Below are 23,722 nucleotides of genomic sequence, written 5' to 3'. Positions count from 1 at the left end.
AGAGAGTTTTTAACGTAAGAATAATATCATTGTTATGTAAAGAGCATGGCTGAGAACATTCAACTTTGAACATGAAATCAATAAAAGGGCTCTGCTCATGATTATTTTTCATAAATTAAATACTTAACCTGTGCCAGGTTTTTGACTTGCAGACAGAGGACTCCTGTACCTTTGGTGCCAATCCTGCCAATCACAGCATAATAACTCACATTTCCCATTTCCCAAGGGCTCCAGAGCATCTTGGAAAAATGAGAAAAAAATTTTTTTTACTGAAACTGGAAGAAATGCTCCTTTTGGAGAATCATTTAAAATAAAGAGCAGATGAATAAAGAACAATGAATTCCATTGTTTACAGTCTGTTGCCTACCACTAGGTCTGTTCAGGTCCCAGACAGTGCCCTTTTGCATCAATGAATTAGGTAGCAGAGGTGAAAGCATGTCCACAGCCCCTTGTCATGAACAACAGCCTTCATCTTATGTTACAGCCTTCTCTTACAACTTCCTGAACTTCCTAATCTCATCGATAGGAGCAGAGGTCCAATTCAGTAATTGAAAGAATTAAACTTTTTATAAGGTGCTATCAAATGAGTGACAGATTTTATTTTCTTGGGGTTCAGAATCACTATGGATGGTGACTGCAGCCAGGAAATTAAAAGATGCTTGCTCCTTGAAAGAAAAGTTATGACAAGCCTAGACAGCATATTAAAAGCAGAGATATCACTTTGCCAACAAAGGTCCTTATAGTCAAAGCTATGGTTTTTCCAGTAGTCGTGTATGGATGTAGAGTTGGGCCATAAAAAATACTGAGTGCTAAAGAATTAATGCTTTCGAATTGTAATGCTGGAGAAGACTCTCAAGAGTCCCTTGGACAGCAAGGAGATCAAACCAATCAATATTAAAGGAAATTAACCCTGAATATTCATTGGAAGGACTGATGTCTGATGCTCCAATACTTTGACCACCTGATGTGAAGAGCCGACTCATTGGAAAAGACCCTGATGCTGGGAAAGATTGAAGGCAAGAGGAGAATCTGGCAACAGAGGATGAGATAGTTCAATAGCATCGTCAACTCAAAGGACATAAGTTTGAGCAAACTCCAAGAAATAGTGAAGGACAGGGAAGCCCGGTGTGCTGCAGTCCATGGATCGCAAAGAGTCCGACGTGACTTATGACTGAACAGCAACAGCAATCATCAAATGGGTGGATATGGGATAACCATTGAATAACCCAACTATTGGATGTGTTCGTTCACCATCCATTCACACTGTCAGTCCAGGAGGATTGATGAAACCCTCCTGGGTATGCTGTTCTAGGTGCTATGGCAGTCATAAGCTTCATATTCCATGCTCTATGCCTTCTAGTTTTCTATAATCATGGTGGGGAGAAAATAATCAAGAAAGATAAAAAGTTAAACAACAATGTGGAAATTCCAAACAATATAGGGCATCTATCGTCTCATTCCAGACATACTGAATCACAATCTCTAGGCCCGATCCCAGATGTTTCTGAGGTTCAGCAAAGCACAAAGCAAAGTGGCCTGTGAGCCATCAGAAATGGTGGTGATGAGTGGAAATGTGAGGAGGAGTCAAGCTGGCCAAGAGCAGAGAGGGTAAAGAGAGGAGAGAAGACAGCCACAGAGAAACTGGTTTCCCCACATTCTCGACGTCAAATCCCACCTCTCTTTTTAAATTTCTATTGGAGGGTAGCTGATGTGTAATGTTGTGCTAGTTTCTACTGCATAGCAAAGTGAATCAGTTGTACAAATACATACATTCCCATATCGGTCATTACAGAGTATTGAGTAGCGTTCCTTGTCCTTGTTAGTTATCTATTTTATATATGATAATGTGTGTATGGCAACCCCAATCTTCCAGTTTATCCCTTGCCCACCCCTTTATATTTGTTGTTAAAACTTAGTAACTAAACAGCAACAGCAACAATACCCCTTTACTTCCTGACAACTATGTTTGTTTTCTACATGTGTGACTCTATTTCTGTTTTGTTAATAAGTACATTTGTTATTCATTAAGAAATTTCCATGTTCATAAATGCAGAATCAAGTTGGAGGAAAACTTTCCATCTAGAGTTGATTCAAAGATAAGTTCTCCCATGATTTGTTTCCCAAAGATGTTACTTCAAGAGCAAGGGAATTATTTTCTATCAGTGTTTTTTTTAATGTTGAATGTGGAGACAAAAGAAAATTTACTCTTTGAAGATTTGGGAGCCTGGATTCACATTGGAGTATGTGACTGTAACTCTTATACACAGAATCTCATTACTAGCGTTTGTCATTTCTCTTCTGTGTCTACCAGCCAGGGTAGTAACAAAAGTAGATTTGAAACACCAAGTATACACAAGATTTTATGAGCAAGAATTTTTAAATTTTAAAAAAACACTTCTCACACAAACAAAACTCCAGCTTTCAATTAAAATGGAAATGCCAGGAGACAAGAGAACATAGAAAAAAATAACAACCAAAAAAGAATTTTTCCAAATGAACAAAGTTCCTTACCCTAGAATGTCAGGATAGGAAAAGAAAGCAAAAAGGCCAAAGATGTAGTGACTTTAAGTATATATAAAAGTTTTGCATACTCTAACTTGTTCTCATCACATAGAAGAAATGGGGTTTATTGAAGGGAGGAAAAATTCAACTACAGGGACAAAAATACCTTGTAAAAATATGTAAGTTATTATAATACAACCTGCCAAACTGGCCTCAAGAAACCCAACACTGGATTCTAGATGGTGAAAATGTTAGTAAGTGTTTAATAAACCACTTTCTAAGAGGAAAATAACTTTGATATGTAGCACTTGCCAATTCCTATGATGTAACTATCCCCATTATGGTCAACTTCAAGCTGCAACATAATGTCACAGAGTACGGAGTTGGCCAGAGATGCAGAGCAGCACACCACCCTATGGTGTTTTCCCTACAGATACAGTAGAGCTAAATAACATCAAGGGCATGTGTGTGCATGTGTGCGAAGTTGCTTCAGTCAGGTTACAACTCTTTGCGGCCCCATGGACTGTAGTCCTCCAGGCTCCTCTCTCCGTGGAATTCTCCAGGCAAGAATGTTGGAGTGGGTTGTCATGGCCTTTTCCAGGGGATCTTCCTGGCTCAGGGATTGAACTTGCGTCTCTTATGTCTCCTGCACTAGTGCCACCTGGGAAGACCATCAAGAGCATAAAATGCAATAAAATTATTACTCAGTACTGAGGTTTGAGTGTTTATTATCTTTTTAGAAATACAATTTACTTAAGTTTACATGTATGTATAATTTGTTTTAATAATGGCTCTGTTTAACAATGGATACTCAAAGGTCTTCAGATTTTAGTGTTGTGTTCACAAGAGCCACTGTGAGCCAGCTACATCCCACCACTGGTTAGATCGAATCACTGTCTCAAGCTAAATGGAGGAATCACAGAAGCTTAAGTTCTCAGAGTGGTTTTCCTTGATTTACTCTTACATACTCTCCTTTGACCTTCAGTTAAGTTCAGTCACTCAGTCATGTCTGACTCTTTGTGACCCCACTGATTCCTGTGATGTAACTATCCCCATTATGGTCAACTTCAAGCTGCAACATGATGTCACAGAGTACAGAGTTGGCCAGAGATGCAGAGCACCTCTGTAGCATGCCAGGCCTCCCTGTCCATCACCAACTCCCAGAGTTTACTCAGATTCATGTCTATTGAGTTGGTGATGCCATCCAACCATCTCAACCTCTGTTGTCCCCTTCTCCTCCCGTCTTCAATCTTTCCCGATGAGTCTTTTCAAATGAGTCAGTTCTTCACATCAGGTGACCAAAGTACTGGAGTTTCAGCTTCAGCATCAGTCCTTCCAACGAATATTCAGGACTCATTTCCTTTAGGATCGACTGGTTTGATCTCCTTGCAGTCCAAGGGACTCTCAAGAGTCCTCTCCATCACCACAGTTCAAAAGCATCAATTCTTCAGTGCTCAGCTCTCTTTATAGTCCAACTCTCACATCCATACCTGACTAGTGGAAAAACCATAGCTTTGACTAGACAGACCTTTGTTGGCAAAGTAATGTCTCTGCTTTTTAATATGCTATCTATTTGATCATAGCTTTTTTTCCAAGGAGCAAGCGTCTTTTAATTTCATGGCTGCAGTCACCATCTGCAGTGATTTTGGAGCCCCCCAAAATAAAGTCTGTCACTGTTTTCACTGTTTCCCCATCTATTTGCCATGAAATGATGGGACCAGATGCCATGATCTTAGTTTCCTGAATGTTGAGTTTTAAGCCAACTTTTTCACACTCCTCTTTCACTTTCATCAAGAGGCTTTTTAGTTCCTCATCACTTTCTGCCGTAAGGGTGGTGTCATCTGCATATCTGAGGTTACTGATATTTCTCCCAGCATCTTGAGTCCATCTTGTGCTTCATCCAGTCCAGCATTTGTCATGATGTACTCTGCATATAAGTTAAATAAGCTGGGTGACAATATACAGCCTTGACATACTCCTTTCCCGATTTGGAACCAGTCTGTTGTTCCATGTCCGGTTCTAACTGTTGCTTCTTGACCTGCATACAGATTTCTCAGGAGGCAGGTCAGGTGGTCTGGTATTCCCATATCTTTCAGAATTTTCCATAGTTTGTTGTGATCCACACAGTGAAAGGCTTTGGCATATTCAATAAAGCAGAAGTAGATATTTTTCTGCAACTCTCTTGTTTTTTCAGTGATCCAACGGATGTTGGCAATTTGATCTCTGGTTCCTCTGCCTTTTCTAAATCCAGCTTGAACATCTGGAAGTTCACAGTTCACATACTGCTGAAGCCTGGCTTGGAGAATTTTGAGCATTACTTTACTAGCGTGTGAGATGAGTGCAATTGTGCGGTAGTTTGAGCATTCTTCAGCATTGACCTTAATCAACAGTTAACATGAGAACCGATTAAACAAAAGAATGTGCTGAAATGTTCTGTCAAAAACGCTGTGCAGCTCTAGGTCAGTGGTGCTTAACTGGGGGAATTTTGCTCCCCAGAAGACCTTGGCAGTTACTTGGAGACATTGTTGGTTGTTACATATGGGTGAGGGGTGCTACTGGCATCTGTGGGTAGATGCCAGGGATGCTGCTAAACATCCTACAACGCACAGGACAGTTCCTCAACCATCCCCACATCCCAACAGTGCCAGGAGTATCTGAGCACTCCTGCTCTGGTCTTCTGTATAAGAGGAAGTTCAGTTCAGTCGCTCAGTCTGACTGAGTCTGTCTGACTCTTTGCAACCCCATGGACAGCAGCACGCCAGGCTCCCTGTCCATCACCAACTCTCAGAGCTTGCTCAAACTCATGTCCATTGAGTCAGTGGTGCCGTCCAACCATCTCATCCTCTGCCGTCCCCTTCGCCTCCTGCCTTCAATCTTTCCCAGCATCAGGGTCTTTTCCAGTGAGTCAGTTCTTCACATCAGGTGGCCAAAGTATTGGAGTTTAAGCATCAGTCCTTCCAATGAATATTCAGGACTGATTTCCTTTAGGATGGACTGGTTGGATCTCCTTGCTGTCCAGGGGACTCTTGAGAGTCTTCTCCAGCAGCACAGTGCAAAAGCATCAATTTTTCAGTGTTCAGCTTTCTTTATAGCCCAACTCTCACATCCATACATGACTATTGGAAAAACCATAACTTTGACTAGATGGACCTTTGTTGTCCATAAGAGGAATTATGATTAATTTCTTTGTAACTTAGCAGCAGTCTCTCTCCTAATATATTTCATTCTATCAGACAACAACAATTTGTACTCACGATATCTCCCCACTATGTTCTTCAGTAAGAGCACTTGTGCTTACTCCTTTAAGGATGTCTGATTTTCTGTTTTTATTTTAACCTTATTGTACCAACTCTTTTAGTAATAAGGTAGATTATCTTTAGAAATAAGAAGATGAATGATTGGATGGATGGTTGGATGGATGTCTAGACAGATGATGGATGGGTGATGGATGAATGGATGATGGGTGATGGATGAATGGATGATGGATGATAGATGGATGATGATGGATGAATGGATGAATGAATGATGGATAGATAGATGGATGGATAGATAGTAGATAACTGGATGGATGGATGAATAAGTCAATGGGTCATGAAAGGATAGATGGATAGCAAAAAAGGTAAAAGAGAAAAGGAAGAAAGAAGAAGGGAATTTTTCTTTGGAAATGGAAAGCATTGAAAACAACTGGATAACTGCCAATATAACTTAAAAGTTTTACACGGAATATATTTTAAATAAATATTTTTAATTTCAGAGGAAAAATGATCCCTATTCTCTTGCATCCCTGGTGTCCTTTGAAGTTAAGAAGATGCCTTATAAAGATCAGCCAGCAAAACTCCCAGAAGGCCACATAGCAGTGAGTATCTTACAATATATAGGTACAAATAATTTCACTGAAATTATTTTTTAAAACCCTGTTTTGCTTGTGTTAGGTTTATGTGCCTATTACATTGACTTGAGAAAAGTTTCCCTCTTAAGATTAATGTTTTCTTATTTCAGTCTGGAAATTCTTCAGTATCATTTGATCAGATTTTTAAACCTTCAATGTAAATTTCTACTCCACCCCACTAAAAAAAAAATCACAGGGCAGGACTAATACCATTTTTTAAAATTATGTTCTTTTGTTTAAAAGAAGTTCAGATGCTAATTATGATCATAATGAAATCATACTTATTGTTAATTTTAAAGACAGCCTGGTGAGTGAGGTGAGACGGGAAGACTGTCTTCCTTAGGGACAGTTGCCACAGACCAGCTGTATGGACAGTGATTTTTCCTTTCTAAGCAAAGACCAGGCTTCCCTGGTGGCTCAGACTGTAAAGAATCTACCTACAATGCGGGAGACCTGGGTTCATTCCCTGGGTTGGGAAGATCCCCTGGAAGAGGGAATGGCTATCCATTCCAGTATTCTTGCCTGGAAAAATCCATGCGGACAGAACAGCCTGGCGGGCCACATCCATGGGGTCACAAGAGTCGGACATGACTGAACGACTAACACATGCGCACACACACATATCCATACCCACACAAGTAAAGACCAGGATTACCTGGAGGAAAAGTTCACTGGGAGCATCATCTGAATTGAAGCTATTAAGCATTAAATCAATCACTAGGTCATGTCTGACTCTTGAGACCCCATGGACTGTAGCCTGCCAGGCTCCTCTATCCATGGGATTTCCCAGGTAAGAGTACTGGAGTGGGTTGCCATTTCCTTCTCCAGGAGATCTTCCAGACCCAGGGATTGAACCCGTGTCTCCTGCATTGGCAGGCAGATTCTGTACCACTGAGTCACTAAGGAACATTACTGATACCCAGATATCTGTCACAGCACAACTGCTGGCATCCTCAGCAACTTGGCAAGGCCATGCAGAGCAGAGAGGAGGGTGAGTAACAGGGGACGAATAGGCCCCATCACCAAAACGCTGCCTTTACAGTGAATATGACCACAGCCAGAACTCTGGGTCAGGATTCAAATACGGAGGTTTCAACCTTCATCTCTTGGTCACTTCATAGATATTTACAACCTCAACTTGGATTCTGGTCCCCAGATCCTTGTTACTCAAAATATGTTTTGAGACCATCAGCATCAATAACACCTAAGAAATTATTCAAAATTCAGAAACAGACTTCACCCCAGACCTGCTGAGTCAGAATCATCAGGGCAGCAGGTACACTGTCCTCTTTGAGGAGGGTTGTTTTGGATGGTGTAGAGGTCACCACTCTCATAATTTCTCATCAGCCTAGGACTTAAAATGGAGCTATTACTCTTTCCAGCTTAATCTACTTTTAGTAATTGAATTTCATCCATTAGTGATTTCCAACCCTGAGCATGCAAAGAATCACCATTCATATGACTTTAAAGGTTTATACATGCTGGGTGCTCAGTTGCTAAATTGTGTCCAACTCTTTGCAACCCCATGGACACTAGCCCGCCAGGCTCCTCTGTCCATGGGATTTCCCAGGCAAGAATATGGAGGTGGATTGCCATTTCCTCCTCCAGAGGATCTTCCCATCCCAGGGATTGCACCCGAGTCTCCTGTGTCTCCTGCATTGACAAGTGTATTCTTTACAACTGAGCCACCTACAAAGCCCCATACATATTAAGACCCTATCCAAAATATCAGGATTGAGTCTGGCATGGGCCCCTGGCACTGTGCTTTTGAGGCTCTACAAGTGATGATTCTGCAGTGAAATTGGCATTGGACACCTCTGACACAGGCAGCAGTGTAAAAGAAAATCTGCAGATTCCAGAACAGGTTCATTGCGGGCTTCACCCTGGCTCCACTCAGCTCTAAGTGGAAACCTTCAGGAGATCACTCTGTGTACCTTGTTGATGCTCTTAACCAAATTTACCTGAAAGCATTGTTAAGAAGAGTAGTTACGTTATATACAAAAAGCTTCATCATTTTACCTAAAACGAGATAAGTCTCAGGTGTCGATAACAGTAACCTTCCCAAAATGTCCTATCTTCTCCAGCAAAGTTCAATAAGCCCAATTAGAAGCATCCATAGATTCAAAATATTTCAGTAGACTTTGGTGGTGTTTAAAGCAAGCACGGCACATGTTTCTCCACTTAGCACGCCTCGCTTTCTCCCACAAGATGTCTGCCAGGGTTTGAATTTATGTTCAACCTAGAAGACAGAGGCTTTGGGTTTTTAATACAGAATATTCATCCAAGGAGGTTCAAAGGCTTGTAACTCCAAGGGAGATAAATTTGGGTCCTTTGTTTTCTCTGAGCACATGCTCCATAACAGAAACATATGTGACAGTTGGTTGCATCCACAGGATCGTGTCTTTCTGTCCTGGCCACAGGTGCCAGCCTGCTGTTCTCAACTCATCTTAAAAGACTCACAGGATGATGAGATACAGGCTTCCCTCCTCCCCACCACCCTTGTTCCTGCATCTTTGAAAAAGTCTTGTTATCTGATGTAGATGATTCACTGCATCATTTATGGAGAGGTTATGGGAAAACCTTTTGTGTCTCCCAGCCTCTGACTACCTGAAGGAGATGTGGCCAGTAGGAAGTCAGCTGTGCCTTACAGGGTTGGTTTGAGAGGACTGTGCTTGGAACTGGCAGATGTGTTTTAGAGTGAGTTCTCATCCTTATCTTGAAAAGGACCCAGCAGGAGAGAAGTACTTTCAGATAGCAGAATCAGCTGGACTAGGTGATTGGAGGATCTTCAGAGCTCCAGTCCACAGTCTGCCATTGGGGAAAGGGTCTTGGTTCCTTCCTTGGTAACAAGACAAGAATATTCGCTTGTTTTCCTAGTTCCTTGTAGGTGATGAGGAGTCTGCTTGTGCTTCCTTTTCAGCATGGTCATAACGCAGCCATTTTTTGAGCCCTAGATAAGTTTTCCATATTGAAAAAAATAGTAATCCCCAGCTGCTACTTGAATAGGGTCTGGGTTTGTAACAAATGAACTCTCCACGCCACGTGGCACTTACCATGTTCAGAAGCAAGGGAAGGGTTGCATGATGAGAGGGGCTATGACTAAATGCTGTATCATTACAGCAGAAAAAATTATTCAGTTATTGGAACACTTTTTTTTGCCTATTCATAAACTTTGTTGTTTGTATTGTGTGACTAAAGCCAAATTCCATAATTTATATCTAGAAGAGCTTATTATTGTCTCGTGTAACTCAAAGTTCAGTTCAGTTCAGTCGCTCAATCGTGGCTGACTCTTTGCGACCCCACGGACTGCAGCACGCCAAGCTTCCCTGTCCATCACCAACTCCTGGAGCTTGCTCAAACTCATGTCCATCGAGTTAGTGATGCCATCCAACCATCTCATCCTCTATTGTCCCCTTCTCCTCCTGCCTTCAATCTTCCCCAGCATCAGGGTCTTTTCCAGTGAGTCAGTTCTTCTCATCAGGTGGCCCAAGTACTGGAGCTTCAGCATCAGTCCTTCCAATGAAAATTCAGGACTGATTTCCTTCAGGATTGACTGGTTTGATCTCTTTCCAGTTCAAGGTACTCTCAAGAGTCTTCTCCAACACCACAGTTCAACAAAGACAGTTATTATAAAGTATTTCAGTGAAATCCTTAATTAAGAACTCACATGCAAATTGGGAGTCCGTTTGACTTTTTTGAATTGTTAGCAAAACTTCAGGATCTTAAAATGGAACTGTGATATTAAACAATTATCTGGAGTTCAAACCTATCCCAGGAACTTCTTATCTCATAAGGGCTGTTTGAATTTTGTTAAAATGTGTTCAGCTGGTCCACTTCATGTTATTATTTTGTCCTAAATGGCACTGTCGGTAGAGTGTCTTGGTACATTTATATAAAACATTCTCGTGACCCCACTGCAGTATGTTTACACAAGATTTTGAGATGCATAAATACAGATGTCAACATTACCGTTGCAAATCCGAGGGAGTTTTATCTTCTACCTTGGTATTTTGTCAAAATATACAAAAACATATCATAAATGTCAGTGATAAAATGTAGGCATATTAAAGATTTATTTATGGTCTTTCCACCACAATAAAGAACAACAAGATTTACGACATGATGAAGGTAAGATTAAATGTTCCCTACTTAGCATCACTTTAAGAACATCTGAACTGCTTACAATTCATGGACCCTACTTCCTAAAATTACAGATAGTTATATAAGTGGAGTGTTAACATTTTATACTATTTTATAAAATGGCTACAGGTTCTTGGTACATTAAAAAATGAAAAAGTAGTAGAGTCTGAAGTCAGGCAGGTTGATTCCTCCAGTTCCATTCTTCTTTCTCAAGATTACTTTGGCTATTCGAGGTTTTTTGTATTTCCATACAAATTGTGAAATTCTTTGGTCTAGTTCTGTGAAAAATACCGTTGGTAGCTTGATAGGGATTGCATTGAATCTATAGACTGCTTTGGGTAGAATAGCCATTTTGACAATATCGATTCTTCCAATCCATGAACACGGTATGTTTCTCCATCTGTTTGTGTCCTCTTTGATTTCTTTCATCAGTGTTTTATAGTTTTCTATGTATAGGTCTTTTGTTTCTTTAGGTAGATATACTCCTAAGTATTTTATTCTTTTTGTTGCAATGGTGAATGGTATTGTTTCCTTAATTTCTCTTTCTGTTTTTTCATTGTTAGTATATAGGAATGCAAGGGATTTCTGTGTGTTAATTTTATATCCTGCAACTTTACTATATTCATTGATTAGCTCTAGTAATTTTCTGGTAGAGTCTTTAGGGTTTTCTATATAGAGGATCATGTCATCTGCAAACAGTGAGAGTTTTACTTCTTCTTTTCCTATCTGGATTCCTTTTACTTCTTTTTCTGCTCTGATTGCTGTGGCCAGAACTTCCAACACTACGTTGAATAGTAGTGGTGAGAGTGGGCACCCTTGTCTTGTTCCTGATTTCAGGGGAAATGCCTTCAATTTTTCACCATTGAGGGTGATGCTTGCTGTGGGTTTGTCATATATAGCTTTTATTATGTTGAGGTATGTTCCTTCTATTCCTGCTTTTTGGAGAGTTTTAATCATAAATGAGTGTTGAATTTTGTCAAAGGCTTTCTCTGCATCTATTGAGATAATCATATGGTTTTTATCTTTCAATTTGTTAATGTGGTGTATTACATTGATTGATTTGCGGATATTAAAGAATCCTTGCATTCCTGGGATAAAGCCCACTTGGTCATGGTGTATGATTTTTTTAATATGTTGTTGGATTCTGTTTGCTAGAATTTTGTTAAGGATTTTTGCATCTATGTTCATCAGTGATATTGGCCTGTAGTTTTCTTTTTTTGTGGCATCTTTGTCTGGTTTTGGAATTAGGGTGATGGTGGCCTCATAGAATGAATTTGGAAGCTTACCTTCATCTGCAATTTTCTGGAAGAGTTTGAGTAAGATAGGTGTTAGCTCTTCTCTAAATTTTTGGTAGAATTCAGCTGTGAAGCCATCTGGTCATGGGCTTTTGTTTGCTGGAAGATTTTTGATTACAGTTTCGATTTCCTTGCTTGTGATGGGTCTGTTAAGATCTTCTCTTTCTTCCTGGTTCAGTTTTGGAAAGTTATACTTTTCTAAGAATTTGTCCATTTCATCCAAGTTGTCCATTTTATTGGCATAGAGCTAAAGCACTGTTTATAATAGCCAGGACATGGAAGCAACCTAGATGCCCATCAGCAGATGAATGGATAAGGAAGCTGTGGTACATATACACCATGGAATATTACTCAGCCATTAAAAAGAATTCATTTGAACCAGTCCTAATGAGATGGATGAAGCTGGAGCCCATTATACAGAGTGAAGTAAGCCAGAAAGATAAAGAACATTACAGCATACTAACACATATATATGGAATTTAGAAAGGTGATAACGATAACCCTATATGCAAAACAGAAAAAGAGACACAGAAATACAGAACAGACTTTTGAACTCTGTGGGAGAAGGTGAGGGTGGGATATTTCAAAAGAACAGCATGTATACTATCTATGGTGAAACAGATCACCAGCCCAGGCTGGATGCATGAGACAAGTGCTCCGTCCTGGTGCACTGGGAAGACCCAGAGGAATCGGGTGGAGAGGGAGGTGGGAGAGGGGATCGGGATTGGGAATACATGTAAATCCATGGCTGATTCATATCAATGTATGACAAAACCCACTGGGAAAAAAATAATAATAATAATAATAAAAAAAAGAAAAAAAAATTTAAAAAAAAAATGAAAAAGTTTGTTGATTAGTTTGCATGTAATTGAGTTTCTCTCCCTATGTTTTAAGTACTTAAGTTGCTCAATATGAACCTTTCTTAAAGCAGTTGAAATATGTAGTCAAAACCCAAGTTCTTAAAGTAAAGCTTTAGTCCTAAATACACCCCAGCTTTGGCCTTGGGACCACCTTATTGATGAATGAATTTAATAAAGGGGGTCTTGGGTAATTTGGCTTATCACACTACTGTGTGAAATTATACAAAAGTTGTCAGGCTGTGCAGTTCAATATGGTACCCACTCACCATATTACCATGGATGGTGAGGACCTGAGATGTGGGTGGAGTGACTGAAGAAATGAAGTCATTTTACTTCATTTTAATTTACTTAAATGTAAACTTAAAACTATAACAGTAAAAGGTTTTTTTTTTTTCTTTAATGCAGCTTTATTTTTTGGGTAAGACAACATTTCACTTTAATCAATGAAAATCTCGTGGTTGTCACTTGCTGCAAGTGTAAAATAAACACGGGATTTTGGAGACAGTAAAAACAAAAGAGGAGTAATATTTTTATGTCAGTTATACTTTGAATAATAATTTTGATGTTTAGTGTTAAATAAAATACATTGTTAAAATGTATGCCCCATGTTTCTTTTTACTCTTTTTAATTTGACTACGATAAAACTGTAAATGACATGCATCACTCACCTTATATTTCTGTTGGACAACACTGATCTACAGCAGAGTCATAGAAGGTTCCATTTTGGAGCCGTTGGTAATACCTATAGAACTTCAGAGAATGTGGGTGTTTAATAAATCTTATTTGAAATGAATGAAAATTTCTTACTATAAATCAATGTTTAGTCATTAGAAACGGTATAAATTAAGACCTGTTTTTCTCATATTTATTATTCAATAGATAAGCTTCTTGTGGGTTTCTTAAAATGAGCTGCCAGACAAATATAAACGTTAGAAATAACAAAGTTTGGATATTTTTCAACACGTTATCTCTTGGCCAAGCTTCCCCTAAACCATCCTAGGGTTTCTACAGGGCTAAAACAAATTTAAATAAACATTGGTCCTATAAAAGTGATCAATTAAGTCTCTTCTCTTAAGCTTGCCTGTAGGGTTCAAGTTTCTTGTCTATACAGAGTACTGCGTTTCAAGAAAAGCTTGGCTTTATCTGTTTCCACTCGCAGAGGAAACGCTCCGTTTCCATTTACAGACCTGAACATGTCTCCTGACTCCTTAACCAATGCGTTCTCAGAAAGACCTTTCTTTTCAGACCCAGATGACTCTTCCAATGATGTGATACATCCCCCCTTTTCTAGCAACAGCCATCTAGCTCCTCAGGCCTGGAAATCTGAAGAAATGCTTCAGGGCACCACTGTTTTTCATATTTTTACTGTCCCTAGTCTACTTCCCAACTATGCAGTGAAAAGCCTGAAAACCACGAGGGGCAACGGAAGTTCTCTGTAGCCGCCCTGGTTTAGGGGCTCCCTGGTGGTCCACATGGTAAGGAATCTGCCTGCAAAGCAGGAGACCCGGGTTCGGTCCCTTGTGGGGAAGATCCCCCTGGAGAAGGGAATGGCAACCCACTGCAGTATTCTTGCCTGGAGAACTCCGTGGACAGAGCAGCCCCAGTTGAGATCAAGAAGATTGGGCAGCCTCTGTTCCATGTAGACACCTTAAAGGCAGCAGGTTAGGAGAGCAGAATGCAGGTGTGGGAGCAAAGTCACTGAGCTTGTCTTCCTCTAAAACTGAAGTCCCTTCCTCTTAGTTACAGGCAGTATATGACATGCTTAATCCTTCCATTGAAAGTGCTCACAGAAAGGATGTGAAATGGCATTTTTCAAATAAAAATAATGTTGCCAGGAGCAAACTGACAACAGTTTTGGTGATGAGAATTTCAGATTTTGGAATGGATAAGGATAGCAGTGATCATCTATCTGCTCTGAGACTGTTTAAAGACTTTTGTCAAAATCTTTGGAAGTGAATGCAGACAAAAAGCCAGTAGGTTTTGTAATTATACCTGATAAAGCTGCTTTCTGCTTCTAGAGACCCTAATAAGCATATCCTGTCCAGTTTCATGTTTTATTGGTACTTTTCCATCCCTGCTGTGAAAAATCCTTCAGATATCATTATTAGATCTTTCTGAGTGATTTCCACTGCTTGTTTCTACAGATGGACCGGTTTCATAGATGATACATCAAAACCTGAAATACCGCTCTCCACCCACTTCCTATATCCAAAAAATCAGTTGTCCCCTACAATCCACTTATTAAGAAGCGGGCATTTTTTAAAAAAAGATTTAAAAGGCACACACATTGGAAATGAAGATATAAAACTGTCCCTTTAAAAAAAAAAAAAACCTGTAATATCTAAGTGGCAGAGAAACCCAGGAAAAACTCAGTAACTGTTCTTCCATTTCTTTTTATTAAACCAACAATTTGAACAGTCTATGGTCTGTGGCCCTTATTTCAACTTCTTTAGTTTAGCTTTTTTTTAACTTACAACACTAGAACTGTTTCCTATGTTATAATAAAACATAGGGAGGTAGCTTCAGATATTAATTAGGTCAATTGGAAGAGGGAACATGGAAAAGTATTGTTGTCTGTCTTCCTAAATGACCTATTAGTCAGTTTTGGTGGTCTCTAACACATGCACAAAATACAGACCAAAACGACATTGTTTCTGTGGTGAACTTAGAGCTTAAGGGGAAGAAACAGTTACAAGAAACCTCAGAATAGCCCATGGCTTCAGATTTTCTCTTTTCTAGGTCACTGTATCTGGCTTGTGAGTGCACGACCACTACTACCCTTGATAGTTCCAAAATTCTGAAATTCTCATTATTAAAACTATACTGGTCTACTTCCAGTAATATTAGGGTCATTTTATTTTTATTTATATGGCTGTGCTGAACCTTTGTTGCAGCATGAGAGCTCTTAGTTGCAGCATGTGGGAGCTAGTTCCCTGACCAGGGATCAAACCCAGGCCCCCTACATTGGGAGCACAAAGTCCTAGCCACTGGACCACGAGGGAAGTCCCTTGGGTCACTTTAAATGATCACTTCATGCTCTTTCTCTGAGCACCGTAAGATGCAGGATTGAGCACTGATTTCACACGTTATCCAATATAATTCACCAAGGGAGAGAGATGTGAAGAGAAATGATCCAGAAGTAATCTCGTCCTCCACTGACTCATGTAGCCATATTGTGCAGAGGATCACTTCAGAGGGAATTATTTAGGCTGCAGAACTCAACTGGCATGGTGATGCTCTGAGTCTTTTCAATGCATTTCACCAGTGTATGTATCATGTGTCCTGTTTTTAAACCGTGGCACGTACAGAGAGTGTGACCCCATCGTGGTCATGGAATGTTGCACTTCTTTTCGATATGTTGGATGAATAAGTGCAGTGCCAGGAAGGGAAGCAAGGAGGAAGGGAAAAGGGCAAGTAGGTTACACCAGCCTTTCTCTCACTGAAAGCATCGGTCAGGTCCCTGGCATTCCTAACCACGTGGAACCACTAACAGCTTCACTATCATCAACATCATTGTGTAGCCTGGATATAAGTGATATTTGGGGCTGGAGGATCAAGTGAAGTAAGTTGTCAGGATGTCTGCTGCACAGGGGACGTGGACCAAAATGAAGGAGTTATAAAGACCTTGGCAGGTTAAGAACAGCAGAGGCAGGATGCTCAGATCTAGTTAAGAAGGCAGAAGGAAAGATGTGAGCAGAGGCAGGACCCAGCACTAGGGCACAGGCTATGAAAACACCAGGGGTTTCCAGCCAGGGGAACACCAGAGCCACCAACCCATCCTGAGTTCACTCTCAAGTCCTGGTGGGTTAGAGAAGCGTGGCCCAGAGTTTCTGTATGGGAGTCAGGATGGGCTCAGGATTCTTTCAACCAGCACAGTTAAAACAAGGAATGTGTGGACCAGCTTAACTGGGGTGATACTTGCATATGTACATGTTCAGTCTCTTCAGTCGTGTCCAGCTCTTTGCAGCCCTATGGACTACAGCTCACCAGCCTCCTCTGTCCATGGGATTTCCCAGGCAAGAATAGTGGAGTGAGTTGCCATGCCCTCCTCCAGAGATCTTCCCAACCCAGGGATTAAACCAGCATCTCCTGCATCTAGTGCATTAAAGGCAGATTCTTTACCCACTGAGCCACGGGGAAACCCCCAGAAGTAAAGGTGATGCTTCAGTTCAGTTCAGTCGCTCAGTCATGTCCGACTCTTTGTGACCCCATGAACCGCAGCATGCCAGGCCTCCCTGTCCATCACCAACTCCCGGAGTTCACCCAAACCCACATCCATTGAGTCGGTGATGCCATCCAACCATCTCATCCTCTGTCGTCCCCTTCTCCTCCTGCCCTCAATCTTTCCCAACATCGGGGTCTTTTCAAATGAGGCAGCTCTTCGCATCAGGTGGCCAAAGTATTGGAGTTTCAGCTTCTGCCTCAGTCCTTCCAACGAATATTCAGGACTGATTTCCTTTAGGATGGACTGGTTGGATCTCCTTGCAGTCCAAGGGGCTCTCAAGAGTCTTCTCCAGGGTGATGCTTACTTCTCTCTAAAACCAGATAAGCCTGCTTTAGTGAATAACATTTTAGATCCAAAAATATTTCTTTCTCTTTTCTTTGACAGAGGGTGTGAGTGGCAGGGCTGGGTCTCTGCTTGTTGTTTTTTTTTTTTTTTGGGTCTCTCCAGAGGCTGTGCCTACATGTGATAAGAGAGCTTCTCCTGCATACGTGGGAGGCAGGGGTGGTTCACACATAAGGAGCATGCAGTCCTGCTGGAGAGGTCTCTTTTCTCCTCCAAGTTTCCTTGCAACAGTGGGGCATTCCGTGAGGTCCAACAGCAACTGAAAATGGGATTTAAGACCGAAAGTAGCCCCAGCACATTGAGACAATTAATGCTCACCTCAGTGACTGCCATTACTTTCATAAAATGGGAGATGGTTGGTCTTACGTGACTGTAATTAGTAGAGCAGCCATGGGCTCTTTGTTAATAGAACACAGAGGCAGAGCCTAGGGCTAAAGAGATGGTGACACTGATTGGATCTGTGGATCACTTAGCCCCCTGGGACTCAATTTTCTCATCGGTAAAATAGGGACTTAGGTGATGTCTACCCACTTGCACGTCCAGCAGGTTGTTTGCAAGTTCACTTCTCAGTGAGGTGAGCTCAGTTGTATGGAGAAACGTGTGGGTGGGCTTGGCTTTTTGTTGGGTTTACTTTGCCAAAAAAAGGTCCATCCCAATTCAACCTCATTCCTTTCCACCTTGTTGCTTTGTGCTCCACCTCAATTCTATTTTAGGCTTTCTGGGTTGGTGTAAACCAAACACCCACCAAGTGTCTGTAGTTGGACTTGCATCCAACTTGAGAAGCCTGAGAATGTGTTAATGGTTAAAATTCCAAGTTCAAGTGCTGTAAACGCTCAAATCTTCCCCCAGGGTGACTTCAGCTAATGTATGGATCCTTTCAGAAGTACCCACTGCCCCCAATATTATATTGGTAGTTACTGTTTTATTTCACTGAATAGTTTTTAAATTTGAGCTCATTTCCTTTATTTTCCATTCCAGATTAAAACATCGGTTATTTGGGCCACCCCAAATGTTTCCTTCTCAATTCCATTATGGGTAATAATACTAGCAATACTTCTTGGATTATTGGTTCTGGCCATTTTAACCTTGGCTTTATGGAAGGTAAGTGTATTTGCTTTCTTTTCCTTTTTGAGTAGAGAGGCCACTGGGAGGATTTAGAAGGATATACCTAGGATTTCAAAGAGCCAAAGCTAGAGGCATGATCTGGGAATTTCCAACACAGGGACCTGAAGGGAAAGCTGGGTCTTGTTTGCTTTGGCAAACTTAATATGCTTGTGTAACTGACATTTAAGAAGATTGAGGGTGTTTAATGCTGCTTTTATCTTGCAATTTCTTATAAATAAATATAGAGTTAGAATTTATTAACAAAGACCTATGATCTTCTTTCCAATATGCTTAGAGTGATCATGTTATGATGAAGACTTCTCTTTCTTGTTTAATTAATCAGGATCTTAAGCTTTTTGTTGACACTATCCTATCAGCAATACTTGAGAGTTTTGTAAGCACTACACAGATGCAATTAATATAATAATTAGTTGATACATGGGCTTTCAATGACACCACATATATTATGCATGTTCTAATATTCTTGGACTTTTTTTTTTTTAATCTTGCCAACTAGTCCATCTCCATTAAAAAGCCTTAACTTCCTCTTTCATGTGTTTTGCTGAAGTTTCTGCTGAAAGTCTGCAATGGGATTTAATTTCTGGTCCCAAAACCAACAGGACTGCCAAGTTTCACAGAGCTTTCCATTCCAAAATAGAAGCAATATCACAATGACATGACCATAACAGTAATTAATCCAGTCACATCTTCAGTTCAGTTCAGTTCAGTCGCTCAGTCGTGTCTGACTCTTTGCGACCCCATGGACTGCAGCACACCAGGCCTCCCTGTCCATCACCAACTCCCGGAGTTTACACCTTAGTTTAGTACTATTGTTGTCATTCTCCAAAATCATAATGTATTTTTATTTTGAAACAACATGAGACATGCTTAACAAACTGAGAAAACCTTGCCTTTTGAGTTAAGTAATGGCTTTTCTGATCTTCATCAGCAGTTTTGTGCCATCCTGAACCCACACAGGTCTAATGCATGGTCCATCTTTAGAAATAGACTTCTGTCTTAGTCTGTTATTCATAGTAACTCTCCATCCATAAATGATGCAATGGTATGTAGCAAATGATAGAGTAATGCACTAGTCCTACGAGAGAAAGATGACTCAGTGGCTATAAGTGAAAGCCAATGAATTGGGCTTCCAGCCTAAGAAACAATAAGAATTAAGATTTTAGGTTTCTAGGGAAAGTTGTACTCTCCAAGACCAAATCCTCATTTGAAGCTCAGGAGAGTGAAGATTCAAGAATCACCTCTTCCCCAAGTTGCTGATTGATCTCTGGAAAGTCACAAAGCTGTTGAGATGGAAATAAGGGACCCATCTAATTGTCCTCCGTGTACTTTCTACCAGGAGCAGAGAGAGAGACAAGCATCTCTCCACCTCCTCCTTTAGTCCATCTTTAGGTAGCCCATAGTACACTTCAGGAATCTGCTTCCCCTGGTCAGGAATTTACATTGCTGCCAGCTCCAGAAACATGCAGAAAAGCAGAGGAAAAAATCCTTGGGCCAGGTTGCTGTAAGCCCAGAAAAATATACAAAGTCCATAAGCGGTTTATACACAATGAACATTCCGGGGACTTCCCTGGTGGTAGTGGTTAAGGCTTCCCCTGTCAATGCAGGGGGTGCAGCCTGGAACACTGATCAGGGAGCTAAGATCTCACATGCCCTGAGGCCAGAAAACCAAAATATAAGACAGAAACAATATTGTAATAAAGTCAAAAAAGACTTTAAAAAATGGTCTACATCAAAAAAACAAAGTCTTTCAAAGAGAAAGAACATTCTCCCACCACCACAGGCATGGAAGGAAGGACCCGGATACTCTGTATAGGCAATGAATTCCTCTCTGCAGGTAAACAACACACTGTTCTCACCTCCTAATTTGGAGAATTGGGCAGATTATAGTCTCAGAGCACCGGATTCCTTAGACAACATATAAAGGGGGGGGGGGGTAGTTATTTTTTTAAGATATTTTCTGTGGAACATTTTAAAAATTGTTATTTGTTACAATGTTGCCTCTGTTTTTTGTTTTGTTTTTCTGGCCTTGAGGCATGTGGAATCTCAGCTCCCCAACCAGGGATCAAACCCACACCCCCTACATTGGAAGGTGAAGCCTTACCACTGGACCACTAGGGAAGTCCTGACGAAGGGAATACTCTTAGAATGAGGGGTTCCATGAATTCTCAGGATGACCTGACTGGCTGGCCCATTTCTCTCTTTCCTAGTGCGGATTCTTTGACCGAGCAAGACCACCCCAGGATGATATGAATGACCGGGAACAGCTGACCAATGAGAAAACACCTGAGGCATGAAAAGGAAAGCCAAAGACAAAAACAACTCCAATACTAGTCCAGTTCAAAGCAAAGAAGGATCATGAGGGTTTAACCCAGATTGTCCTGCACCTGCCAGTGTCCTCAGACATGGGAGGTCCACGTCATCACCTCATCTACACTGTACTCTGGAGAAGCTGCCATGGATCCTGGTGATCCTGTGGGGAAAGGAAGCCTTCTCACACTGCAGAAATGCTGGGCAGCTGTGGAAGATGTCTTTGGCTTGAGTCCTTCTGTATTTGGCAGACACTTTGAAATGGGTATGGGAACGTGAGGTTACTTTCCAGGTAAATCCATCTGAAGTCTCGAAAATGCAGTGTCTGAGTTAGGATGGACTCTAGAAGGTGAACTCGGACCAAACCTTCCAACACTACTGTATACAATGGAATATTTGAAACCTCCCTCTGGAAAAGAAATATTTCTAGTGACGTTACAGCTCAGGGAGACCAGCCTATGCTGTTGGGACTGTGAAAGGACCTTGGAAATGGCAGAGATCATCTTTGTGAGCGAGGATAACGATTTATTTATTTATTTTCCATGACTCTAGGCTGACACTCTAGAGCATCTGGAAATTAAAGATTTGGTTCGCTGGTTTTTTAAATCACTCACCAAATTTCCCTCCGAGATGTCCATTTTGTGCAGAATACATAACTTAACAGGACTTAGGATTTAGATAGGGTTAAGGAAAAATGAATTTGTATTAGAAGACTGTTTCACTTTCATGACTTCTACATGAAATTACTTTTATTCACACTTTCAGGGACTCACATCTGCTTAATTTAGCCTTGCAAAAAGTTGCATTGATATCTACTTTTACAAAAAAAAAAAAAAAAATCATCTTTCCATTAACTTAATTAGCATTTCAAGGGACTCTCAACCTTGAGTGGTACTTAAAAATAATGGTAAAACTTCTAGAGTCCATTCACAAAATAGCAATTGGGCAGGCATATTATTTTTAATATCTATAAGAGGCAATAGCAATATTTTAATTTGGGATTAAATACCTATTTTTTTTTACTCTACGTCAAACTTACATTCACAGAAAAGACACGTTAAACATAAATAGGAAGAAGAGTAAGTTAGGCATATGGTTGATGAACCTAGAAAACAGATTCCTATGGATTTTATTTAGAACTGCCTGTTTCAACTTTACTTTTCATTTTTCCTGCTAATCGTTATAGTACGTGCCTTTGGAAAATAATTTTTACTTAAGCTATTTTCCCATCATCTTGAATTTAATCATCACAGAAAACTTGATGTTTAAAACTCTTGTAAATAATCCATAATCATATGTAACAGTATCATTTTAAGTAAAGTTGACCAGCCAAATTTATATAGTCTGCACAACTTTGTATCCTTTTTATGATAATGAAAAATGATTATGAAGACGTGCTAAACAAATTTTATATTTATGTGCAATATTTTAGAGACCTATGTATCAAAAAGCATGTTTACACTGGCATTAGTTATTTTTTAAATTAATATCCTGAATATTAAGTATGATAAAACCAGCAGACCCCAATCCTTCAGTTTACAAAGCAGTTGGAAAATTTATGTCCCAATTTCAACAATCACACTTGATTCGAAAGATGAGCCAAACTCACAGACACTAAATTTTTGGTCATGCCTTAACCTGGAGACGAGCCATCTGGCTCCAGCTGCAGAATTTCTTTGGAAACCAAATCAAAGGCACACGGGTGAATACACTGAACAGTTCATCCTCTGCCTGCTCGTGAATTAAATCCTGTCATGGTAGCAGTTTCAAGGCTGTCAGGAACTGAAGTCTGGCTCCCAGCATGTGTGGCTGACTTGGGGGTGAGAACTGCACATGTTTCAAAGAGTTTGAGGGTCTCATGTCAGCCTCGTGGGGTCTTAGGTGGTCACTGTCTGGGTGGAAGTGGTTCTACAGGCAATGGCTATCTCTGAGATGAGCGGAAGGAGGGCTCTCTGCCTCCAAAGTTACACCCCAACTCTTGTCATCATGCCTGACTTTTGGCCAAGAGAGAATAGCTCCTCAAGATTTGGGGTCACAAAAGAGCCCTAAGAAAACACACCTGTTGTCTTTTAGGCTAACCTTCATAAAGGAACCCGGAACTCTTAGGGCTGGGACCATGAAAGCCAGGTCATACAGACACCTGGAGGAAGCTTGAGATTCCAGGAATAAGGCTGGGATCCAGAACAGAGCAAGGTGTGAGGACTTCAAAGGCAAACTACAGCATCCTCACAGTCTCAGCCCAAAGTGACCCCCATCTAGGACAGGCACTGCTATCTATAGGCAGTTTGCAGAGGGCCATCAATGCACACTGAGGTCAGGTGAACCCTCCACGCCTCAGTTCTTGAGTGTCCCTCCACGTGGAAAATATTCTAAAAATGCACTGAGCAAATCTGCTTCTCATCATATAAAGCCAATCACTTTCATCATTTATAATATGCTGTTGCTTCTCTTAGAATCTATCTATATATTTCATATATATCTTTTGAAATACTTGCAGCTTATTTTCAAGACATGGGAAAAAATGGACAAATCAAGTTTTATAAACTTGGAGATTTTTATACACTAAATAAACAACATGGACCAGTTGCCCACTGAAACCCCACTTCTTTGAACTCAACCCTTTTCTTGTTTTATTTAAATATATGTGTAGAATCTGTGAAGATTTTCATGTACCTACTTACCTTGTCACTAATAAAATTAAAAACTAAAGACCTGATGACATATTTGTGGGTTTTTTTGCAAGCAATGTAAAACTTTCCCATGATGGCAGACATCAAAGGTCTGTGTCTTCACACTTTGATTCTTTACTATAAAAACATTTAACATTGAAAGAAATTTGAAAGAGCAAGGACATGACACTTCTTTGGAATAATGAACATGTTCTAGATTTAGATTGTGGTGATATGTGCATGAATACACTAAGAAGGACTGGACTGTATGCATTAAATGGATGAGTTTTATGGAAATTAAATCTCAATATATGTGTTTAAAAATGTGAGTCATTTCTGATAGCTACACTTTCATATAATTGGTATCT

General features: G+C 40.4%; 1 protein-coding gene across 1 annotated transcript in view; it reads left to right on the top strand.

The window, feature by feature from the left end:
• ITGA8 (integrin subunit alpha 8) overlaps window positions 1-23,401 on the top strand; it is a 188,074-nt gene extending 164,673 nt beyond the window's left edge. The window contains exons 28-30 of the mRNA XM_061126283.1: window positions 6,257-6,358; window positions 18,232-18,354; window positions 20,586-23,401. Of these exons, the coding sequence (XP_060982266.1) occupies window positions 6,257-6,358; window positions 18,232-18,354; window positions 20,586-20,672 (312 nt within the window). The 3' untranslated portion in view covers window positions 20,673-23,401. The remainder of the gene's footprint in view (window positions 1-6,256; window positions 6,359-18,231; window positions 18,355-20,585) is intronic.
• The last annotated feature ends 321 nt before the right edge of the window (window positions 23,402-23,722 follow it).

This window comes from Dama dama, chromosome 23 (assembly GCF_033118175.1).
Source record: "Dama dama isolate Ldn47 chromosome 23, ASM3311817v1, whole genome shotgun sequence".
Lineage (NCBI taxonomy): Eukaryota > Metazoa > Chordata > Mammalia > Artiodactyla > Cervidae > Dama > Dama dama.
This window is presented reverse-complemented; position numbering and strand designations above follow the sequence as displayed.